The following is a 22,449-nucleotide window of genomic DNA, read 5'->3' as shown; positions in this document are numbered from 1 at the left end:
CATGAATAGTCTGAATTCCTGAAATCACCTCAAACTAGTCTTCCTACTTTTACCCTTTATCATATCTTCTATATAGAGCAGAAAAGAGGGATTTTAAATATATACAAATATTCTTTTGCATAAAATTACATTCCATTGCATTTAGAAAAATGTCTAATTTCCTCCCCTGGATTCACAATAACTTGAAAAATTCCATGTATTTGTCCTCACATTCTAATAGGACTCCCTGTAATCTCCAATGATTCAAATACATTCACTTAGTTCTACCTCTCTAGCACATGTACTTCATTTCAGTCTATGGCTTTCGCACTGGCTATTCCCATGCCCTGAATGCTATTCCTTAGAGCTTCACATAGCTTTCTACTTCTTAGCAGATCTCAGAATAAAAGACTGTTTTATCTGAGACCATCATCTGAAGGATCAGAAACAACTAAAACATCTGTTATAGGTTCAGAGGCAAACATACTATCATCTGGAGTGCCAGGGACATGAGATGACAGGACCAGTGGCTGAAGTATTAGGAATAACTAGATCGTCAGCTCGTATATCAGGGACAACTGGACCATCAGTTGGATGATCAGGGACAACTGGAACATCTGTTGTACAATCAGAAACATTGTATCATCAGCAGGATTCACAAGGACATCAGGATCAGGACTTGGGTTAGGAATAACTGGACCATTTGGCTGAAAGATCAGGAACAATTGCACCATCTGTTATAGGATTAGGAACATCTACACTATCTATAGGGTTGACAGGGTCAACTGGACCATCCATTGGAGGACCAGAGACAACTGGAACAATAGCTAGAGGATAAGGGACCATAGCACTATCAGCTGGAGCATTAGGGACAACTAAAATATAAGTAGCTAGAGGAGGGACACCTGGGTGGCTCAGTGGTTGAGCATCTGCCTTTGGCTCAGGGCGTGATCCTGGGGTCAGGATCGAGTCCCACATCGGGCTCCCTGCATGGAGCCTGTTTCTCCCTCTTTCTGTGTCTCTGCCTCTCTCTCTCTGTGTCTATCATGAATAAATAAATAAAATCTTTAAAAAAAATAATTAGCTAGAGGATCAGAAAAAAGTGAAGGTCTCTGTCGTAACAGTAGGGACTACTGGAACGTCCATAGGAAGATCACAGACAACTGGACAATCACAGGAAGAATCAAGAACATCTGTACCATCAGGAGAATAGACAGAGACCTCTGAAACATCACTTGAGCTAGTAACAACTGGACCATCAGCTGAAGGATCAGTGATAAACTAGATCATTTTCTGGAAAATAAGAAACAATTGAAACCTCTGTTTTAAATTCGGGGAACACCAGACCATACATAGGAGGATCACAGACAACTGGATGGTCTGCTGAAGAAGCAGGGACAACAAGACCAGCAGCTGGAGGATCAGGGACGCACAGGAAAATCTATTTAGGTTCAGTTGGAGTGACAGGATAATTAGCTCATCAGCTGGAGAATTAGAAGCAACTAGATAATCAGCTTGTAGACCCAGAATCATCTAGAATCTCATTAGAAATGAGAGAATGTCTGTCTTATATTCACATGATCCACTTCCAGGAGGTTAACTCTGATTCTCCAGTGGAAGAAACCCAGAGAAAATTGCATCTAAACTTATGATCAAGAATGAATTTAGGCTCCAACTTCCACAGAGACAGAGAGAGGTTAAGCACAAGTTCTACAATTAATAACAAAAAAAAAGGAAGAGAAAAAGAAAGGGGATTGGTAAAGTAGTTCTCATGAAATAGGCAAAAAAGTGGCTTGAAAAATGGAATTGATAAAATAAAAGAATAACTGTTTTTATACTTTATTTTTACTGGATATATTGATACACCTTAATTAAATAAAGATATGAGGTAAGTCATTTAACCATCATATAATAAATTTGTAACATCATCTTAATCTGTTTTTTTTTGCCAAAGTAAAACATAATCCAAAACGTATATTAACCATAGAATGAACAAAAATCTTTCACATATTTTTTTTTTCTTTTTTGTAATTTTTTATTTTTTTGGTGTTCAATTTACTAACATACAGAATAACCCCCAGTGCCCGTTACCCATTCACTCCCACCCCTGCCCTCCTCCCCTTCTACCACCCCTAGTTCGTTTCCCAGAGTTAGCAGTCTTTACGTTCTGTCTCCCTTTCTGATATTTCCCACACATTTCTTCTCCCTTCCCTTATATTCCCTTTCACTATTATTTATATTCCCCAAATGAATGAGAACATATAATGTTGTCCTTCTCCGACTGACTTACTTCACTCAGCATAATACCCTCCAGTTCCATCCACGTTGAAGCAAATGGTGGGTATTTGTCATTTCTAATAGCTGAGTAATATTCCATTGTATACATAAAGCCACATCTTCTTTATCCATTCATCTTTCGTTGGACACCGAGGCTCCTTCCACAGTTTGGCTATCGTGGCCATTGCTGCTAGAAACATCGGGGTGCAGGTGTCCCGGCGTTTCATTGCATTTGTATCTTTGGGGTAAATCCCCAACAGTGCAATTGCTGGGTCGTAGGGCAGGTATATTTTTAACTGTTTGAGGAACCTCCACACAGTTTTCCAGAGTGGCTGCACCAGTTCACATTCCCACCAACAGTGTAGAGGGTTCCCTTTTCTCCGCATCCTCTCCAACATTTGTTGTTTCCTGCCTTGTTAATTTTCCCCATTCTCACTGGTGTGAGGTGGTATCTCATTGTAGTTTTTATTTGTATTTCCCTGATGGCAAGTGATGCAGAACATTTTCTCATATGCATGTTGGCCATGTCTATGTCTTCCTCTGTGAGATTTCTGTTCATGTCTTTTGCCCATTTCATGATTGGATTGTTTGTTTCTTTGGTGTTGAGTTTAATAAGTTCTTTATAGATCTTGGAAACTAGCCCTTTATCTGATATGTCATTTGCAAATATCTTCTCCCATTCTGTAGGTTGTCTTTGAGTTTTGTTGACTGTATCCTTTGCTGTGCAAAAGCTTCTTATCTTGATGAAGTCCCAATAGTTCATTTTTGCTTTTGTTTCTTTTGCCTTCGTGGATGTATCTTGCAAGAAGTTACTATGGCCGAGTTCAAAAGGGTGTTGCCTGTGTTCTTCTCTAGGATTTTGATGGAATCTTGTCTCACATTTAGATCTTTCATCCATTTTGAGTTTATCTTTGTGTATGGTGCAAGAGAGTGGTCTAGTTTCATTCTTCTGCATGTGGATGTCCAATTTTCCCAGCACCATTTATTGAAGAGACTGTCTTTCTTCCAATGGATAGTCTTTCCTCCTTTATCGAATATTAGTTGCCCATAAAGTTCAGGGTCCACTTCTGGATTCTCTATTCTGTTCCACTGATCTATGTGTCTGTTTTTGTGCCAGTACCACACTGTCTTGATGACCACAGCTTTGTAGTACAACCTGAAATCTGGCATTGTGATGCCCCCAGATATGGTTTTCTTTTTTAAAATTCCCCTGGCTATTCGGGGTCTTTTCTGATTCCACACAAATCTTAAAATAATTTGTTCTAACTCTCTGAAGAAAGTCCATGGTATTTTGATAGGGATTGCATTAAACGTGTATATTGCCCTGGGTAACATTGACATTTTCACAATATTAATTCTGCCAATCCATGAGCATGGAATATTTTTCCATCTCTTTGTGTCTTCCTCAATTTCTTTCAGAAGTGTTCTATAGTTTTGAGGGTATAGATCCTTTACATCTTTGGTTAGGTTTATTCCTAGGTATCTTATGCTTTTGGGTGCAATTGTAAATGGGATTGACTCCTTAATTTCTCTTTCTTCAGTCTCATTGTTAGTGTATAGAAATGCCACTGACTTCTGGGCATTGATTTTGTATCCTGCCACGCTACCGAATTGCTGTATGAGTTCTAGCAATCTTGGGGTGGAGACTTTTGGGTTTTCTATGTAGAGTATCATGTCATCGGCGAAGAGGGAGAGTTTGACTTCTTCTTTGCCAATTTGAATGCCTTTAATGTCTTTTTGTTGTCTGATTGCTGAGGCTAGGACTTCCAGTACTATGTTGAACAGCAGTGGTGAGAGTGGACATCCCTGTCTTGTTCCTGATCTTAGGGGAAAGGCTCCTAGTGCTTCCCCATTGAGAATGATATTTGCTGTGGGCTTTTCATAGATGGCTTTAAGATGTCGAGGAATGTTCCCTCTATCCCTACACTCTGAAGAGTTTTGATCAGGAATGGATGCTGTATTTTGTCAAATGCTTTCTCTGCATCCAATGAGAGGATCATATGGTTCTTGGTTTTTCTCTTGCTGATATGATGAATCACATTGATTGTTTTACGGGTGTTGAACCAGCCTTGTGTCCCAGGGATAAATCCTACTTGGTCATGGTGAATAATTTTCTTAATGTACTGTTGGATCCTATTAGCCAGTATCTTGTTGAGAATTTTTGCATCCATGTTCATCAGGGATATTGGTCTGTAATTCTGCCTTTTGGTGGGGTCTTTGTCTGGCTTTGGAATTAAGGTGATGCTGGCCTCATAGAACGAATTTGGAAGTACTCCATCTCTTTCTATCTTTCCAAACAGCTTTAGGAGAATAGGTATGGTTTCTTCTTTAAACGTTTGATAAAATTCCCCTGGGAAGCCATCTGGCCCTGGACTCTTGTGTCTTGGGAGGTTTTTGATGACTGCTTCAATTTCCTCCCTGGTTATTGGCCTGTTCAGGTTTTCTATTTCTTCCTGTTCCAGTTTTGGTAGTTTGTGGCTTTCCAGGAATGCGTCCATTTCTCCTAGATTGCCTAATTTATTGGCGTATAGCTGTTCATAATATGTTTTTAAAATCGTTTGTATTTCCTTGGTGTTGGTAGTGATCTCTCCTTTCTCATTCATGATTTTATTAATTTGAGTCTTCTCTCTCTTCTTTTTAATAAGGCTGGCTAATGGTTTATCTATCTTATTAATTCTTTCAAAGAACCAACTCCTGGTTCTGTTGATCTGTTCCACAGTTCTTCTGGTCTCGATTTCGTTGAGTTCTGCTCGAATCTTTATTAACTCCCCTCTTCTCTTGGGTGTAGGATCTATTTGCTGTTTTTTCTCTAGCTCCTTTATGTGTAAGGTTAGCTTTTGTATTTGAGTTCTTTCCAGTTTTTGAATGGATGCTTGTATTGTGATGTATTTCCCCCTTAGGACTGCTTTTGCTGCATCCCAAAGATTTTGAACGGTTGTATCTTCATTCTCATTAGTTTCCATGAATCTTTTTAATTCTTCCTTAATTTCCTGGTTGACCCTTTTATCTTTTAGCAGGATGGTCCTTAACCTCCACGTGTTTGAGGTCCTTCCAAACTTCTTGTTGTGATTTAGTTCTAATTTCAAGGCATTATGGTCTGAGAATATGCAGGGGACAATCCCAATCTTTTGTTATCGGTTCAGACCCGATTTGTGACCCAATATGTGGTCTATTCTGGAGAAAGTTCCATGTGCACTTGAGAAGAATGTGTATTCAGTTGAGTTTGGATGTAAAGTTCTGTAGATATCTGTGAAATCCATCTGGTCCAGTGTATCATTTAAAGCTCTCGTTTCTTTGGAGATGTTGTGCTTAGAAGACCTATCGAGTATAGAAAGAGCTAGATTGAAGTCACCAAGTATAAGTGTATTATTATCTAAGTATTTCTTCACTTTGGTTAATAATTGATTGATATATTTGGCAGCTCCCACATTCAGGGCATATATATTGAGGATTGTTAAGTCCTCTTGTTGAATAGATTCTTTAAGTATGATATAGTGTCCCTCTTCATCTCTCACTACAGTCTTTGGGGTAAATTTTAGTTTATCTGATATAAGGATGGCTACCCCTGCTTTCTTTTGAGGACCATTCGAATGGTAAATGGTTCTCCAACCTTTTATTTTCAGGCTGTAGGTGTCCTTCTGTCTAAAATGAGTCTCTTGTAGACAGCAAATAGATGGGTCCTGCTTTTTTATCCAGTCTGAAACCCTGCGCCTTTTGATGGGGTCATTAAGCCCGTTCACATTCAGAGTTACTATTGAGAGATACGAGTTTAGTGTCATCATGATATCTATTCAGTCCTTGTTTTTGTGGACTGTTCCACTGAACTTCTTCTTAAAGGGGAATTTTAAGAGTCCCCCTTAAAATTTCTTGCAGAGCTGGTTTGGAGGTCACATATTCTTTTAGTTGCTGCCTGTCTTGGAAGCTCTTTATCTCTCCTTCCATTTTGAATGAGAGCCTTGCTGGATAAAGTATTCTTGGTTGCATGTTCTTCTCATTTAGGACCCTGAATATATCCTGCCAGCCCTTTCTGGCCTGCCAGGTCTCTGTGGATAGGTCTGCTGTTACCCTAATACTCCTCCCCATAAAAGTCAGGGATTTCTTGTCTCTTGCTGCTTTAAGGATCTTCTCTTTATCTTTGGAATTTGCAAGCTTCACTATTAAATGTCGAGGTGTTGAACGGTTTTTATTGATTTTAGGGGGGAATCTCTCTATTTCCTGGATCTGAATGCCTGTTTCCCTTCCCAGATTAGGAAAGTTTTCAGCTAGAATTTGTTCAAATACATATTCTGGCCCTCTGTCCCTTTCGGCGCCCTCGGGAACCCCAATTAAACGTAGGTTTTTCTTCCTCAGGCTGTCGTTTATTTCCCTTAATCTATCCTCATGGTCTTTTAATTGTTGTCTCTTTTTTCCTCAGTTTCCCTCTTTGCTATCAACTTGTCTTCTAGGTCACTCACTCGTTCTTCCACCTCGTTAACCCTCGTCGTTAGGACTTCTAGTTTGGATTGCATCTCATTCAATTGATTTTTAATTTCTGCCTGATTAGCTCTAAATTCTGCAGTCATGAAGTCTCTTGAGTCCTTTATACTTTTTTCTAGAGCCACCAGTAGCTGTATAATAGTGCTTCTGAATTGGCTTTCTGACATTGAATTGTAATCCAGATTTTGTAACTCTGTGGGAGAGAGGAGTGTTTCTGATTCTTTCTTTTGAGGTGAGGTTTTCCTTCTAGTCATTTTGCTCAGTGCAGAGTGGCCAAAAGCAAGTTGTATTGGGAAAAAGAGAAAAAGAGAGGAGAGAAAGAAGGAAAGAAAAGAGAAAGAGAAAAAAAGGGAAGAAAAAAAAACGAAAAAAAAAAGAGAGAAAAAGAGAAAGAAAAAGAAAGAGAAAAAAAAGGGGGTGGGGGAAGGAAACAAATCAAAAAGCAAAACAAAACAAAACAAAACAAAAGAACCACCGGGGAGTATCTTCTGATTCTGTGTACTTTAAGTCCCTTGGCTTCTGCTTCTCCTGGAAGTTGTCCGTCTAGCTGGTCTTCTGGGGGAGGGGCCTGCTTGTGCTGATTTTCAGGTGTTAGCAGTTGGGGGAGCTGCTGTGCCCCTGCCTGGTGCAGGGCTCAGTGGGGGTTGTTTACCCCGTGAGGCCGCAGGAGGAACAGCCCCAGTGGCGGGGCAGCTCTGGAAACCTGGATTCAGCTCCGGCAGGAACTCGTCTGCAGGGCCTGGAGGCTCCGGGGCGGGGCCGCTGATCTGCTCAGCTGGGGCAGGAGCGTCCTCGCTGTCCTGGGCCCTCCCGGCCTCAGCCTGTCCCGGGGGAGGCGGGATCCTGGGCTGTGTCCCGGCGCCCTGTGCTCCGGAGCCTGCGCTGGTGGATTCGCGCTCCCGCCCCGCAGCCCCCTCCGCGGAGCTGCCGCCCGAGTCCCTCCGAGCTGCTCCTGGAACCGCGCAGCCCCCTCCGCACGGAGCCTCTTCCTCTGCCCGAGCCCCCGAGCTGCTCCCCCCCGCAGCCCCCTCCGCGGAGCCGCCCCCGAGCCCCTCCGAGCTGCTCCGGGTCCTGCCGTGCGCGCTGCAGCCCTTAGGGAGCTCGGCGCACTCTCCCGGGGCGCAGGTGCCTGTTAGTGTCCCCGGGAGCCCGAGGGCATCCCCGCCCTCCTGGGTCCTGCTCCACCTCCCCGCGAGCCCCTTTCCCCCGGGAAGGTCGGTGCAGCTCCTGCGTCTCCGGGACGGGGCTCTCCTGTCCTGGGGACACTAGCCCCGGCCTCAGCCTGGCTCCTCGCGGGGCCCCTCCCCCTTGGAGGCCTTTGTTCCTTTATTTCTTTTTCCCGTCTTCCTACCTTGATAGAAGCGCGAACTCTTCTCACTGTAGCGTTCCAGCTGGTCTCTCTTTAAATCTCAGGCCAAATTAATAGATTTTCAGGATAATTTGAAGGTTTTCTAGGTAATTTGGTGGAGACAGGTGACTTGGGGACCCTACTCTTCCGCCCTCTTGCTCCTCCCCTCTATTTTTCCTTTCTTGAATCCTATAACCACCTGTGCAGTTGACAGTATGTTAGGGATTATTTGATTATTCACATTTTGTAAATAAAAAATCAATATGTTTAGTCATGAGTATGTTTTAGGGCTAAAACGGGGCCTAGATGGTTGATTATTCATCCAGTCATTCTCCATTATGAGACAGGCCACCAACATGGTGGATTTCTGTCAAACTAGAGACAGAAGTTCTTTTTGCCTTGCTTATTCTAGTTTACAGTTATGTTCCCAATGCCTACCTCAGTACCTGACTTGATGAATATCTGGTGGATATCTGGTGAATATGTAAAAAAAAAAATGAATAAGAGTTCCAAATATGGTAAAGGATTCAGAGGTTTTATTTTTATTGAAATAAAAACAACAGACTGTATGGAAGAGAACCTTCCAGAAGGATTAGAGATATGGGAAGGAATAGGCTATTTGCTGCTCTGCTCAAGTAGTGAAGGTTTGCTGGAAACAGGTACCATCCACATGTATTATTGTAGAGATCCATGTGCCTACAAATCTAAGGTTTTGATCCTCATCTGTTATCTTAGTGGAATTCTTAATAATGGGATCTCAGATCCAGAGCATTCTGGCTGATGCCACGTTGTTGTAGAATTGGTTGCATTAAGCAAAGGCCAGGAGGAGGTAGAAGCATTTTTTTTTTAAATAAGCATATAGAAGAGATTTGTTTAAATCATTGTGGATTCTACAGGACAGGATAGAAATAATTGTGATACAGAATGGAAGCAGGAGCTTAGAATAAAAGACACAAAGCCCAACATGGTCTTAGAATGCCAAAGATGATAGAGGAAACCAAAATTTATATAAACTTAATGTTAAAGGATAACAGGATATAAGGTATGGTAGGACTAATTGTTTTAAGACTTCAAGCAGAACGGTAATTTAAAGTTTCTTGAATGAAAATAAACTTGAGGTTTCATGGGCTACCTGGGTTGCTCAGTGAGTGAAACATCTGCTTTTGGCTTAGGTTACAATCCTTGGGTCCTGGGATGGACCCCTACGTAGGGCTCCATACTCAGTAAGGAGTCTGCTTTTCCCTCTCCTGCGCCCCCCTGCTTGTATGCACTATCTCTTACATACATACATACATACAAACATACATACACAAAATCTTTATTTAAAAAAAAGAAATTTGAAGGTTCAGAGGCTATTAGAGTATTAGCAAACTAGTATGTTGAAAAATGCAAGAGCATGACTTGTATGATGGGATATTACCTTAAGCTGAACTCGGAGAGAAGCTTCTGATAGTTAGATATGAGACAGGACTAGTGGGGGTAGTCACATAATCTGTAGGAAGGAATTAAAGTATAGGAAACCTTTAAAGACATCTTGGATGCAAATTTCCAAATATATGTCTCTAATCTTGACTTCTCTAAAAGTCTAGATTCATACTCAATTTCTAACCTGACATTTCCATTTGGATATTTAATAGGTATTCCAAAATTGACATGACCTAAACAGAATTATTGTTTACTTTCATGCCTGCAACCTGTTCTCCCATATCAATCCCATATCCCTGTTCTTCCCCATATTAATAAACAGTATCATCACTGACTCAGTTTACTCACAAAAATTTTACAATTACCCTTGATACCTCTCTTCTTTTTATTTTGCACCCCCCACACAAAAACAAAGGCTGTCAATGCTACTTCTAAAACATAAACCCATTCATTGTTCTCAAACTCCTTTATCATCATTCTACCCCAAAGCACTCATGAATAGTCTGAATTCCTGAAATCACCTCAAACTAGTCTTCCTACTTTTACCCTTTATCATATATTCTATATAGAGCAGAAAGAGGGATTTTAAATATATACAAATATTCTTTTGCATAAAATTACATTCCATTGCATTTAGAAAAATGTCTAATTTCCTTCCCTGGATTCACAATAACTTGAAAAATTCCATGTATTTGTCCTCACATTCTAATAGGACTCCCTGTAATCTCCAATGATTCAAATACATTCACTTAGTTCTACCTCTCTAGCACATGTACTTCATTTCAGTCTATGGCTTTCGCACTGGCTATTCCCACTGCCCTGAATGCTATTTCCTTAGAGCTTCACATAGCTTTCTACTTCTTAGCAGATCTCAGAATAAAAGACTGTTTTATCTGAGACCATCATCTGAAGGATCAGAAACAACTAGAACATCTGTTATAGGTTCAGAGGCAAACATACTATCATCTGGAGTGCCAGGGACATGAGATGACAGGACCAGTGGCTGAAGTATTAGGAACAACTAGATCGTCAGCTCGTATATCAGGGACAACTGGACCATCAGTTGGATGATCAGGGACAACTGGAACATCTGTTGTACAATCAGAAACATTGTATCATCAGCAGGATTCACAAGGACATCAGGATCAGGACTTGGGTTAGGAATAACTGGACCATTTGCTGAAAGATCAGGAACAATTGCACCATCTGTTATAGGATTAGGAACATCTACACTATCTATAGGGTTGACAGGGTCAACTGGACCATCCATTGGAGGACCAGAGACAACTGGAACAATAGCTAGAGGATAAGGGACCATAGCACTATCAGCTGGAGCATTAGGGACAACTAAAATATTAATTAGCTAGAGGAGGGACGCCTGGGTGGCTCAGTGGTTGAGCATCTGCCTTTGGCTCAGGGCGTGATCCTGGGGTCAGGATCGAGTCCCACATCGGGCTCCCTGCATGGAGCCTGTTTCTCCCTCTTTCTGTGTCTCTGCCTCTCTCTCTCTGTGTCTATCATGAATAAATAAATAAAATCTTTAAAAAAATAATTAGCTAGAGGATCAGAAAAAAGTGAAGGTCTCTGTCGTAACAGTAGGGACTACTGGAACGTCCATAGGAAGATCACAGACAACTGGACAATCACAGGAAGAATCAAGAACATCTGTACCATCAGGAGAATAGACAGAGACCTCTGAAACATCACTTGAGCTAGTAACAACTGGACCATCAGCTGAAGGATCAGTGATAACTAGATCATTTTCTGGAAAATAAGAAACAATTGAAACCTCTGTTTTAAATTCGGGGAACACCAGACCATACATAGGAGGATCACAGACAACTGGATGGTCTGCTGAAGAAGCAGGGACAACAAGACCAGCAGCTGGAGGATCAGGGACCACAGGAAAATCTATTTTAGGTTCAGTTGGAGTGACAGGACAATTAGCTCATCAGCTGGAGAATTAGAAGCAACTAGATAATCAGCTTGTAGACCCAGAATCATCTAGAATCTCATTAGAAATGAGAGAATGTCTGTCTTATATTCACATGATCCACTTCCAGGAGGTTAACTCTGATTCTCCAGTGGAAGAAACCCAGAGAAAATTGCATCTAAACTTATGATCAGGAATGAATTTAGGCTCCAACTTCCACAGAGACAGAGAGAGGTTGCTATTGTTCTCAATAACTATATTTCATAGAGACAGACCATGGAGGTAGGTCTTTGAGGAAGACATTCTTGGTTGCAAAACTATTCAGAAACTGGGGAAAGATTTGTATTTCAAAAGAAGAGAGAAAGAATTTACAGCTACAGGTTTTCTAAGTAAATTTGCCAAGAAAAGGAAGTCTAGGCACCTATAATCAGGAAGAAACCTGTCTAAAATTTTGTCAAACTGTTTTTTATGGCATCTTGATCAACACAGATGTTTTCTGATTTTTTTTTTTACTCTATTATAACTCCGCTAAAACCTAATACAGGACAACCAGGAAATCAAGTTATAGGAAGTAAAAGATTTAGTTGTGAAAAAAGTTTGTATCATTTAAAGAAAGTGACCTATAACTGAGAAATTTACCAGGGTCATGGGAAAATATTCAATTTATTTCTATCAGCAGGGGATTGTTAAAGTAGAGCTCTTATGTTTCAGCCACAGAAGCATGCACTAGCATTAGTGAATGCATTAGTACACTGTAGGTGCTTTGAGACTCTTGTTTCATTTGGAGATATCTTAGGACATTTTCTTCTGAGACCATAAAAAGTTCATTGCTCTTCCTTTCTTCATTTTTAGGGACCTCCAGGGAAGCATTTGAAATAAAAACTGCTCCTGGAATTTCTGCCACAGGTAAGTCAAATAATAATAAATGAACTTTCCTTGGTGGCATCTCAGAAGACAGACCAGTTTACCAGAGGGCAAACTCTAGCTTCTTCAGTTGCCACTTCTGTGTTTCCCTTAGCAGTCCCTGATTCCACAGGAGTCAGGGAAACCTGAAACTGGAATGCAAGTAAATGAGTGCTGGCAATATGACTTCCTCAATGATCATTGTACCTATGTCTGTTAGGTCATTTCTCTCTCCTAGTTGCTGGTTTCTGCTAATCTGCTAAGCATTTATAATTGGGGATTAGTTTAGCCTCCCTCAGTAATGAGAAAAATTTGTTCCCCCAGACTCCCACATCGTTAACTAACTTCCTTTCTGTTTTTCTGTAACTATTGGTTGTTGAGTCCCCTTTTCCTAAACATGTAACAATTTTAAGTTCCTTTCAAACATTCCGTTACTTCTAGGCTGACTTTTTGCTTGGTAGGTGGAATAAAAATATTAATTTGATTTTTTAGAAATTTTGGAAATAGAATTTGAAATTTTTTTGACTAAATTGTTGAGTTGACCACAATATGTGATATGTGAAGACTTAAAAAGAAAAATATAGCCAACATAGAGCATTTGGTGCAGGTGGAGATGGAGTAAGATTAAAATATTTCAGGAAGTTATACAGAGGATGAAAGTTCTTAAAGGACCAAAAATGGAGAAGTAATAATACTTAACATTTTTCCTATATCTTAATTATCTTTTTCCTTTTTGAATATATATTTTACTGTCTTTTTTTGTATTTTTTTATTGGAGTTTGATTCGCCAACATATAGTATAACATCCAGTGCTCATCCCATCAAGTGCCCCCCTCTTACTGTCTTATTAATTGGAAACATCTGCTAAAATAAATTTGAAGAGAAATTTACCTTGATGTTTTCTCATTTCTCCTTTAGACTGCCATATTCCCCTCTCATTAAAATTTGAGCTTCAAAGGGAACATTCTCTAATGGTGGAATTTGAAATGCCATGAGGCGCAGAAAGGGAAGTTAGACAGCAATATGTCTGTTTGTAAGACTAGGGATATAACCAGTTATTTTCAGATATTAGATAACTATTTTACCCCAAAACAATTTCAATAACTTTAGAGGCTAATATGAGGTGTCTGTTTTTACACAGGGTGTCCACCATCACATCCACCACCTCCAGGTAATGATACTTCCACTTAAAATTCAATCATTCTACATTAACTGTTCTTCTCATAAATCAAATATTAGAGGTCATGCCAAAAAAAGTCACTAGCTAAAAAAAAAAAAGTCACTAGCTGTGGAAACATTACAGGATAGGAATACTGAAATGGATGAATTTAGCTTTTATGCACCAAATAGTGAATGGTAATCTGTTTTCTCACCCACAATCTAATACAACCAAATCAAACAAATGCATCTTGTTATTTGCCCAAAATAGAGTTTACCTACTAAATAAAGTGTTTTATGTAATTATATAATATCTTCATCAAAAATTACAATTTGATAGTATTTTTTAAACTAGAAAATTCCATATTTTTTGAGGATTGAATTGTAGCAAGAGAAATTAAAGTTAATCAAAGTTCAAAAATTTTAGAGGATTTTGAGTTCCCACTATTCTCAAGCCAACATGATGTGTTTTGTGAAGATAGAAATTACCCCCCAAAATCATTCTCTCATCTTAGGATATAGTGGGAGAGGGGTATTTTAGAAGAAACATAGACAATTTTCATATAAGGCTGAAAATAAATTTCACAGTAAAAAATGTGAAATATGTATTATATATTTTAGTATATGTGCTGCCGAAGCAAGTACTAGATATGTTTTATATAGAGAGCACATTTTACATGTCATATTTGTGTTACTTATCTTATGTACTTTGGAGAAGTCCTTAGTATTTCACTACAGAATTAGAATTTTAGAACAATGCATAGACTAGTTCAGAGTATATAAATGAGAGAAGTGAGACTACATTGAGAAGGGAGATTGAAGCCATACTGTGTTAGACCTCAGAAGCTAGAATGGTATTTCTTTTAGAAGTTTGTAAGGGGCCATCCGACGTTTTTAACCAAGGGCTGCTCAGTTGGTTAAGCGCACAGCTCTTGGTTTCAATTCAGGCCATGTTCACATGGGTTGTGAGCTGGGCTCTATGCTCAGCAGGGAGTCTGCTTGAAGATTCTCTTCCTCTGCCCCTCACCCATGCTCTAGCTTTCTCTCAAATAAACAAAAACTTTTTTTAAAAAGTTTTTAACCAAGGCAATGAGGAGATGAAAATTAAACTTTAGAAAAAATATTCTACCTCTGATACTGAGAATTGGTTGGATCAGGAAGAGGTCTGAGTCAGAGTTACCTTTGGAAAAGCCCAACTATGCTAAATTAAAGAGAACAAAGTCCTAGAGTAGTACTGCAGCAGGTATAACCAGGAAAGGAAGGGATTGAAGTGAAGATGAAGATACAGGGTTTTGTGGTCAATAAGATGCCAAGTGATGGAATGGAAGGAATCAAAATGACTCCTAAGTTTTAAGCTCAAATAATTGAAAGACTAGTCTGGTTCTCAGCAGGAGGAAGCCAGTTTTGATGAGAAACTGGTTTCAGGGGCAATATGATACAATCTGTTTTGTGCATATTGAGTTTGAGGGTCTCATCTGCCTCGATACTATTAGGCCACAGGAATCCTGGGACCATAGTTAACAAGCAGTGTCTGGACTGGAGCTACAAGTTTGAGAGTCATCACTTGACATTACAGTGGACACTGGAGATTGGTAGAAAGTACCAGGGAAAGGGCAGAGACAATGAGAGGGAAGGGAAAGAGCTGCTAATAAAGAAAGGAATTTCAAAGTATTGAATTTGAAGGAAGGATAACATTTTCAAGAACATGAGAGTTAAAAATGTCAGTAATTGTAGGGAACTTGAAAAAGTGATAAAGGGCCTTAAAGACTGCTAATTACAAAGTCTTAGTGACTTTTAGGATTATGGTGATAGAAGCCAGACTGCAAAAGAGTAAGTAAAATAGTAGTGATAAGATTCATTGACCACTACCAACAGAAATTACTAACTATCCTATACTGCGATTGTAAAATAGGAAATATATCTAAACTCATTAGAAACAGTTTACTCAAGTAAGTGGATGTGATTTATCCACCTTAAGGTGCCATACAATTCTCCATAATTCTATTTCTGAAACCCTAGTTCCAATTGCAATATTGGCCACCTGGTGGTTATCTACACATAATCAATGGTTCTATTTTGCCAAATTTAATTAGCATTTATCATCTCTTGTTAACAGTTTGTCTTGGTCCACTGGGAGAAAAGAAATCTGTAAGTACAGTTTTTCTCTGCTTTAACCCAAATTTGCTGTCATTCCTGTATTTGAATAGAAGTCTAAACTTGGTCTGTGTCTGTAGCCTGGAGAAGAATGGACTGCCAATTGTTACACATGCACCTGTACTGATACAAATACTGTAGACTGTAACCTAAAGAAGTGCCCTTCTGCACCCACATGCAAAACTGGAGAGAGACTTGTAAAGTTCCAAAATAATGATACCTGCTGTGAAATTGGATACTGTGGTATGTATTCAGAATACATTATATGAATTGAATAGTTGTTTACTTATTCACACATTCAAGAGATATTTATTGAGCTTCTAATATATGCCAAACTCTATGCTAAATGGGTGTGATCCTAACAGATTTGTACTTGCCCTCTGAAAGTTCACTATCTTTGGAGTGAAGGAAACCCAGCATTAACAACTATGAATATAATCAGTAGATTATTTTTCTAATAAAAACAGAATTATAAAGTTTATCTTATGATAAAATAATGTATTTATTTTTCAGAACCAAGAACATGTTTGTTTAACAGTATTGATTATGAGGTAAGGCTGTTTTTACTTTAAAATATTTTTATTTATATAATTATGAATAAATGCAAGCTCTTTCAGCTTATAATATGGAAAAAATCATACATAATGGTGGAGCAGAATATGTTCATTTTTTTCCTATATTCATTTCAAAAGGAGCATCAAATGTAGTACTCAGCATGGCTCACTTCAAAGGAGAAAAATATACTTGATCATTAACTACCTAACTTCTGAATAAAATTTCCCAGGGGTATGACCAGATGGAGAAGGCACACTCTGTGACATTCAAATCAATGAACAGAGTTAAACTGTAATTATTACCAGAAAGATCAGAAGGCCAAACTGTCAGAGATCAAATGAAAAAACCCCAAAGACTAGAACCCCATTATGTGAATACATCAACATGTATATTCAGGGCTGGATTTTGACAACTGATTTGGCATTTTGGAAAGTAATTTAACTTTTTAGAAAAAGTATCAGGAAGTCATAAAACTCAGATGGTTCTCAAATTGATAATACATTTGAACTGGTGATACTAAATATTAAAAAAGTCTAAAATAAAATCTATGCAGTATGCTAAGAAATATATAAAATGGGGATGGCTGTGTGGCCCAGTGGTTGAGTGTCTGCCTTTGGCTCAGGTCGTGATCCCAGGGTCCTGGGTTCGAGTCCCACATCAGGCTCCCTACAGGGAGCCTGCTTCTCCCTCTGCCTATGTCTCTATATCTCTCTCTGTGACTCTCATGAATAAATAAAATCTTAAAAAAAGAAAAAATACTTGAAAAATATAATAGGGTAACTGAATAGGTTACTAGAGCATGTGAATCTTCATTTGAGGATTAAAAATCTTGCCACCTTCTGTGCTTTCAAGGAAGCACATTGGTTTATTCATGGAAGTAGAAGTCTTTCAATCTACTTTTTCTTAAAAATTAGTCACTGAAAGTGCCTCTGGAAATTCATTAAACATTATGAATTTTAATTTTTTTTACAGATTTTATTTTCAATCTCAAAAAGAAATCAAAGTGAATAATTACTTTGTTCTCTCTTCCTCCGTGCCTCCCAGATTGGTGCTTCGTTTGATGACCCCAACAACCCATGCATCTCCTACTCCTGCTATGACACTGGTTTCGTTCCAATAGTCCAAGACTGCCCAAAGCAGACCTGGTGTCCAGAAGTAAGTCATCTTCTTAAGTAATGATCAACAGCATCCATTTCTTATAAACACAAGCTGTCTTTTTTCTCATTTGGAAAAGTATGTGTCTGGCCAACAGACATAAATTCCTTGTAGATTCTGTTTCAGATATGTTTTGCACCTTTTATTGCCAAGTATATTTTTCATACCAAAGTTATATTTGCAGGCTCTGTAAAACTTAATTTAGTGCTATTCTAGAAGTAAGTTACTTTAGAAAGCATTGTACTATCTTTAAACAAACAAACAAAAATTCTTTTTTTATTTATTTATTTTTTTATTTTTCCAAGACTCAGAGATTCCGGGTTGTCAATTCCTATAAAAATACAAAATTTTCATAAAATCACATTTAAGTATACTGTTCAGATCTTTAATTGTACCACAGTCTTCATTTTTACCTCCTACAGCAATATGGTGGGGGTTTTATATTAATGAATACTAAGTTTTAATCAAAGTAATTAGCTAATAATAAATGATCACATTTTAAGGTTCAACTTAGCTTTGATTTTTCTTTCTGAAGATATAATTGGTAATATTGCTTAAAGTTTGATTTCAGGGATCCCTGGGTGGCGCAGCGGTTTGGCGCCTGCCTTTGGCCCAGGGCGCGATCCTGGAGACCTGGGATCGAATCCCACGTCGGGCTCCTGGTGCAAGGAGCCTGCTTCTCCCTCTGCCTATGTCTCTGCCTCTCTCTCTCTCTCTCTCTGTGACTATCATAAATAAAAAATACATAAATAAATAAAAAGTTTGATTTCAGTACTCCAATGTTGGATTTAAGTATTTATTGAGCTTTTACTTTGAGACATTGATGGGTGTAAAATTAAAACAATGTGTAAAGTAAAAATCCTGCCTATGAGAAACTTATAGTGTCTAGTAGTAATATTATTATTAAAGTATTTTTCATTAAAATAAGGGAGGAGTATTTTTTTTTACTTCTTTGCATGTTATTTTATTTTATTTTTTTTCTTTGCATGTTATTTTAAAGAATAATTTAAATATGTTTTCCCTTTCTATTCACTATTGAAAAATTTTAGTGTAAATATACAGACTCAATGCTCTTTCATCCATGCTTCCTGGATCTGAGATCAACCTGTTTATCTGTTCCATTTTCCCCTTTGTAGTGTTATTTCAGTAAGTTAAGAAATGTTGTATTATTTATACAAAATATAGACATTTTTAAGTCTTTTTTCTATTTCTCTTACCCCTATAGGAAGACAGAGTCTATGATTCAAAAAAATGTTGCTATACATGTAAGTAGCATCAAGCTCCACATGTAGAGGAAATGTCAATTGTTGACAAAAAATTAGTATTTGTTTAAAACAAAATGGCAGATCATTAATAGAAAATTTCCTGTGTTTTTAACATGACAGATAATCTAACCTCTATGTATAAACAATTGATACTTGTTCCTAATGAAGTTACTTTTTCATGTTGGTTGAAACATTCTTCCCAGTAAAAACCAGTATGTTTATAAAAGAGAAATTTAATTCTCATGAAAACAATGTAGTTTGCTTTCCTAATATCAGCAGGTTGTGTTGTAAATTGATATACTAGATTATAAGGATGATCAAAAATGAGAAATCGATGTCAAAAACAATTCCTTTCATCTTCCCTTCCCTCCCCCTTCTTCCCTCCTCCTTTCTCCCTCCTCCTTTTCCTGTGATAGTAATGATAAATAAGAAAAAGATAACATTTATTAAAGATAATTATTGAATATTAGCTGGGTCCCTTGTGTTGGGTGCTTAAGTAGTTAATCCCTTTAACAATGCTGTGAAGTATTTTTTCTTGTTATTTTGTACTTAAGGTTAAGAAAACTGAACCTTAGCAATTGTTAATGTGAAACCTCATTTCTGACTCTGTTATCCATTTTGTTTTAGGTAAGACTAATTGTCGATCTTCACTCATGAATGTGACTGTTAAGTACAGTGGTTGCCAGAAAAGAATTGCGATGGCAAGATGTGTAGGGGAATGCAAGAAGACTGTCCGGTGAGTTTTTCTTTGAATGTGTACTGTGCATTAATTTTGTAAAACTGTTGGAGGAGTTTAAAGCTTTTAAAATATTATATGGAATATTTTTTACATAACAGCTAATGACTAAGACCTGATGAAACAAATATCTAAAATATTAAGATTTGAGAAATAAACATTTTCAATAGTGATGGATCAATTAAAGTAGTTTTCTAAATAAAGCCAACATAGTATGTTCATGCCAAATGTATTTATTTTCACACAGTGATTACCAAGAGTACTTGAGCAAATACTGCTGCTCAAAAATGTGTTTCTAAACTGTCACTGGCCTTTTAGACAAAATATTTTTTCCTTCATGGATACTTTAATGTATAGATTAATATATGGAGAATAATAATTTGGCATGAAGTTGTATATTTAAAATCTGTTTATAGTTTTGCACTATAATGCTCTAATTATGAGCTTATACATTTCCATTTTGGATTCTTTTTGTTCTTACATAAAAATATCACTGATTCACGTCAGAAGTTCATGGTAAGAGGGAAATGCAAGGTGTAAGAAAGAATAAGTTGGTTGGAAGGATTGCCAAATCACTTTGACAATTACAATATGAGCATTGGTGTTAATTTACTTCAGAAGATATCCCCAAAATATTTATTGCTGAATTTTCTTTTCCTTTAGGTACAATTATAGTCTCTTTCAGCTGACAAATTCATGCCTTTGCTGCCGAGAAGATAACTACGAGTTCCGAGAAGCTATTCTTAATTGTCCTGGTGGCAGTACAATACCTTACAGATACAGGCATGTCACATCGTGTTCTTGCTCAGACATATGCCAACGATCTGTAACCCCAGCAATCAGTTAATGCTTTATAACCCTTCCAGGTAGAACAAGCCAGCTATTTATTTTATAAATGAACATAAATGATCACTAAATAGAATAACTACTAAACATTTGTATCACACTCAAAAAGTGAGGACGTCTCCTTATGAGGCATTTTGTTCTCTCGTTAACTGGATCTGAAAAATAAATACAAGTTTGCAAGCAATTAGTGTGCGTATGTTTTTATTAATAGCTATAAGAATGCTATACCGCAAGGAGAAACTGAGTCATGTCATGGCTTTCCAATATATTTTTCTACTCTTTTATCTTGTGTAAACATTATCCTTTTTTGTCCTTTCCCTTCACAGCTAAACTTACTGAAACTAAGTTTTTGTTCTCTTTCTTGGCTTTTCTATGCAAGTTACATCACCCCTTTCATTCTATGACAACTTCTCTGCTTAAAGCACCAGTGGCCTTCTAATTCTTGAAGTAGGATCTGATTCTATTTTCACTCTTTCTTTCTTGAAACATTTTCCTTGCTGTTTCTGTGATATCATTTTTAAAGCACTCCCACATTTGTAGACACTTTCACTGTTGCCAGTCCTTGACATCTCAGTTCTCCGAAGTTGCATCCTGTTTCTCCTCTCATATTATTCAGGCTCCTTGGATAACTTTCATCAACCCGGTGGATGTGTTTATACACTGAGGATTTCCAACATGTGTCTCCAGTCCCAAGCACTTTTCTGAGTTACAGACACACTGATACTACTCTGAATTTGCACCTCTAACTGGATGTTCTATAGACACCACAAACTCAGCAAGACTAAAACTCTCTGCTTGTGTTTTGATTACCATTGAAGTAGTTAGCTAGAAGGAGAAGTTGAGGTTTAATAACATCATGACTGTCATCTTTAGTATATTCTAACATCTTGCTGCCCACACACATATCCTTCTTCCTATGCATATATTTCTAATTGTGCCTTGTACATTATTTACATAAATAAAAATATACATTTATTAACAACTGCCCAATCTAATTTATCATAATCCATATGTGTACCACTCACCTTTCTATGTAACTTGGACTGATGGTAAATTTAACATTCATTATATACTATGCCCAGTGGTAGGAAAAGAAAATTCATATGTTAGTATGCTGGTTACTACCAACAAAAGATGAATAATAGCTAAACATAGATGTATATTTACCAGATGTCACTTCTATAGTTGCTTCCAAGGCTCTTGACTTTCCTCCATGTCTGTCACTCATTCCAGCTTTTTTACCTTTCAGTCTGTACCAGAGCTTGTCAGTTAGAAAAATTATGAGGGATTTGAGCCCTCAAAAATCCAACTGGATAAGTTGTAGGAGTTTTTCAGTATCTTTTACCTCAGAGAATGATAAAACAGAGTAAAAACAAAAAACAAACAAACAAAACAAAAAACAAACAGAAAACCACCTACATCTCAGCCCTTACCATATGGCAGTAACTCTATTTTCCCTTGATAGCCAGAATTGATCATCCCAGATAGTATGATGATAGCCTTTTCTGCTTAGAAAGGCTGCTTTGCAGAAAAAAAAAAAAAAAAAAAAAAAAAAAAAACCCAAAAAACTCAAAATGGCTAGCAGGGAGTTTCAGGAAATGGAAGAAAATGTCAATGTTGACTTACAGTTCAGCTAAAATCACCTCCTGCAATCAACACACTGAAATTGCCGGACAGTATCCTTCAGCTGGTGTCAGAGTGGAATTCTCCATAGGTCAATCTTTCAAGATTTAGTATCATGAAAAATAAGGAATTAAAAAATAAATGATGCAATATATATCTGTTGCCTTTTTTATTTTGAAATAAGTTCCTTGGTTAGAAGAAGTGCTGTGCAGCATTTTATGGTAGTGAATAAAATACTCAATAAGCCCGTGGATAGCAGCACTTTCTGGGGCATATTGGACATAAAAGGAAAAATCAAAATCAATAGCATTTTATATCAGAAGAAAGCAAATATTGCCCTCTTCCTAACAGAAAAGGATCAAAGTTTTATTCACTTGTTACCAGGTGGCTGACTGGCATCCATGGTGATGCCAAAAGGCAGATCATTTTATGTTTGGCATTGTGGTATCCATACTGGCTCCAGTAAAGTGAATTTAGTCTTTCCAGCCCATGGATGACCTCCATCCTACCCTAGCTGCTACCTTATTCATGAACCTCATTTGTCAGCTACTAAGTAGGATGGGAAAGATTTACTGACAACCACAAATGTGATGACAATTAACACATACTGCTAATT

General features: G+C 37.9%; 1 protein-coding gene across 24 annotated transcripts in view; it reads left to right on the top strand.

Moving 5' to 3' along the window:
• Positions 1-20,394, top strand: part of LOC112665635 (mucin-19) — a 124,276-nt gene extending 103,882 nt beyond the window's left edge. For all 24 annotated transcript variants that reach the window (XM_049102640.1, XM_049102639.1, XM_049102641.1 and 21 more), the window contains 9 exons: positions 12,291-12,344; positions 13,483-13,512; positions 15,616-15,647; positions 15,734-15,896; positions 16,167-16,204; positions 17,253-17,363; positions 18,589-18,628; positions 19,256-19,364; positions 20,028-20,394. In XM_049102640.1, the coding sequence (XP_048958597.1) occupies positions 12,291-12,344; positions 13,483-13,512; positions 15,616-15,647; positions 15,734-15,896; positions 16,167-16,204; positions 17,253-17,363; positions 18,589-18,628; positions 19,256-19,364; positions 20,028-20,211 (761 nt within the window). In that variant the 3' untranslated portion in view covers positions 20,212-20,394. The remainder of the gene's footprint in view (positions 1-12,290; positions 12,345-13,482; positions 13,513-15,615; positions 15,648-15,733; positions 15,897-16,166; positions 16,205-17,252; positions 17,364-18,588; positions 18,629-19,255; positions 19,365-20,027) is intronic.
• Positions 20,395-22,449: the final 2,055 nt, after the last annotated feature.

Source organism: Canis lupus, chromosome 27, assembly GCF_003254725.2.
Source record: "Canis lupus dingo isolate Sandy chromosome 27, ASM325472v2, whole genome shotgun sequence".
In the NCBI taxonomy this organism is placed as follows: Eukaryota; Metazoa; Chordata; class Mammalia; order Carnivora; family Canidae; genus Canis; species Canis lupus.
This window is presented reverse-complemented; position numbering and strand designations above follow the sequence as displayed.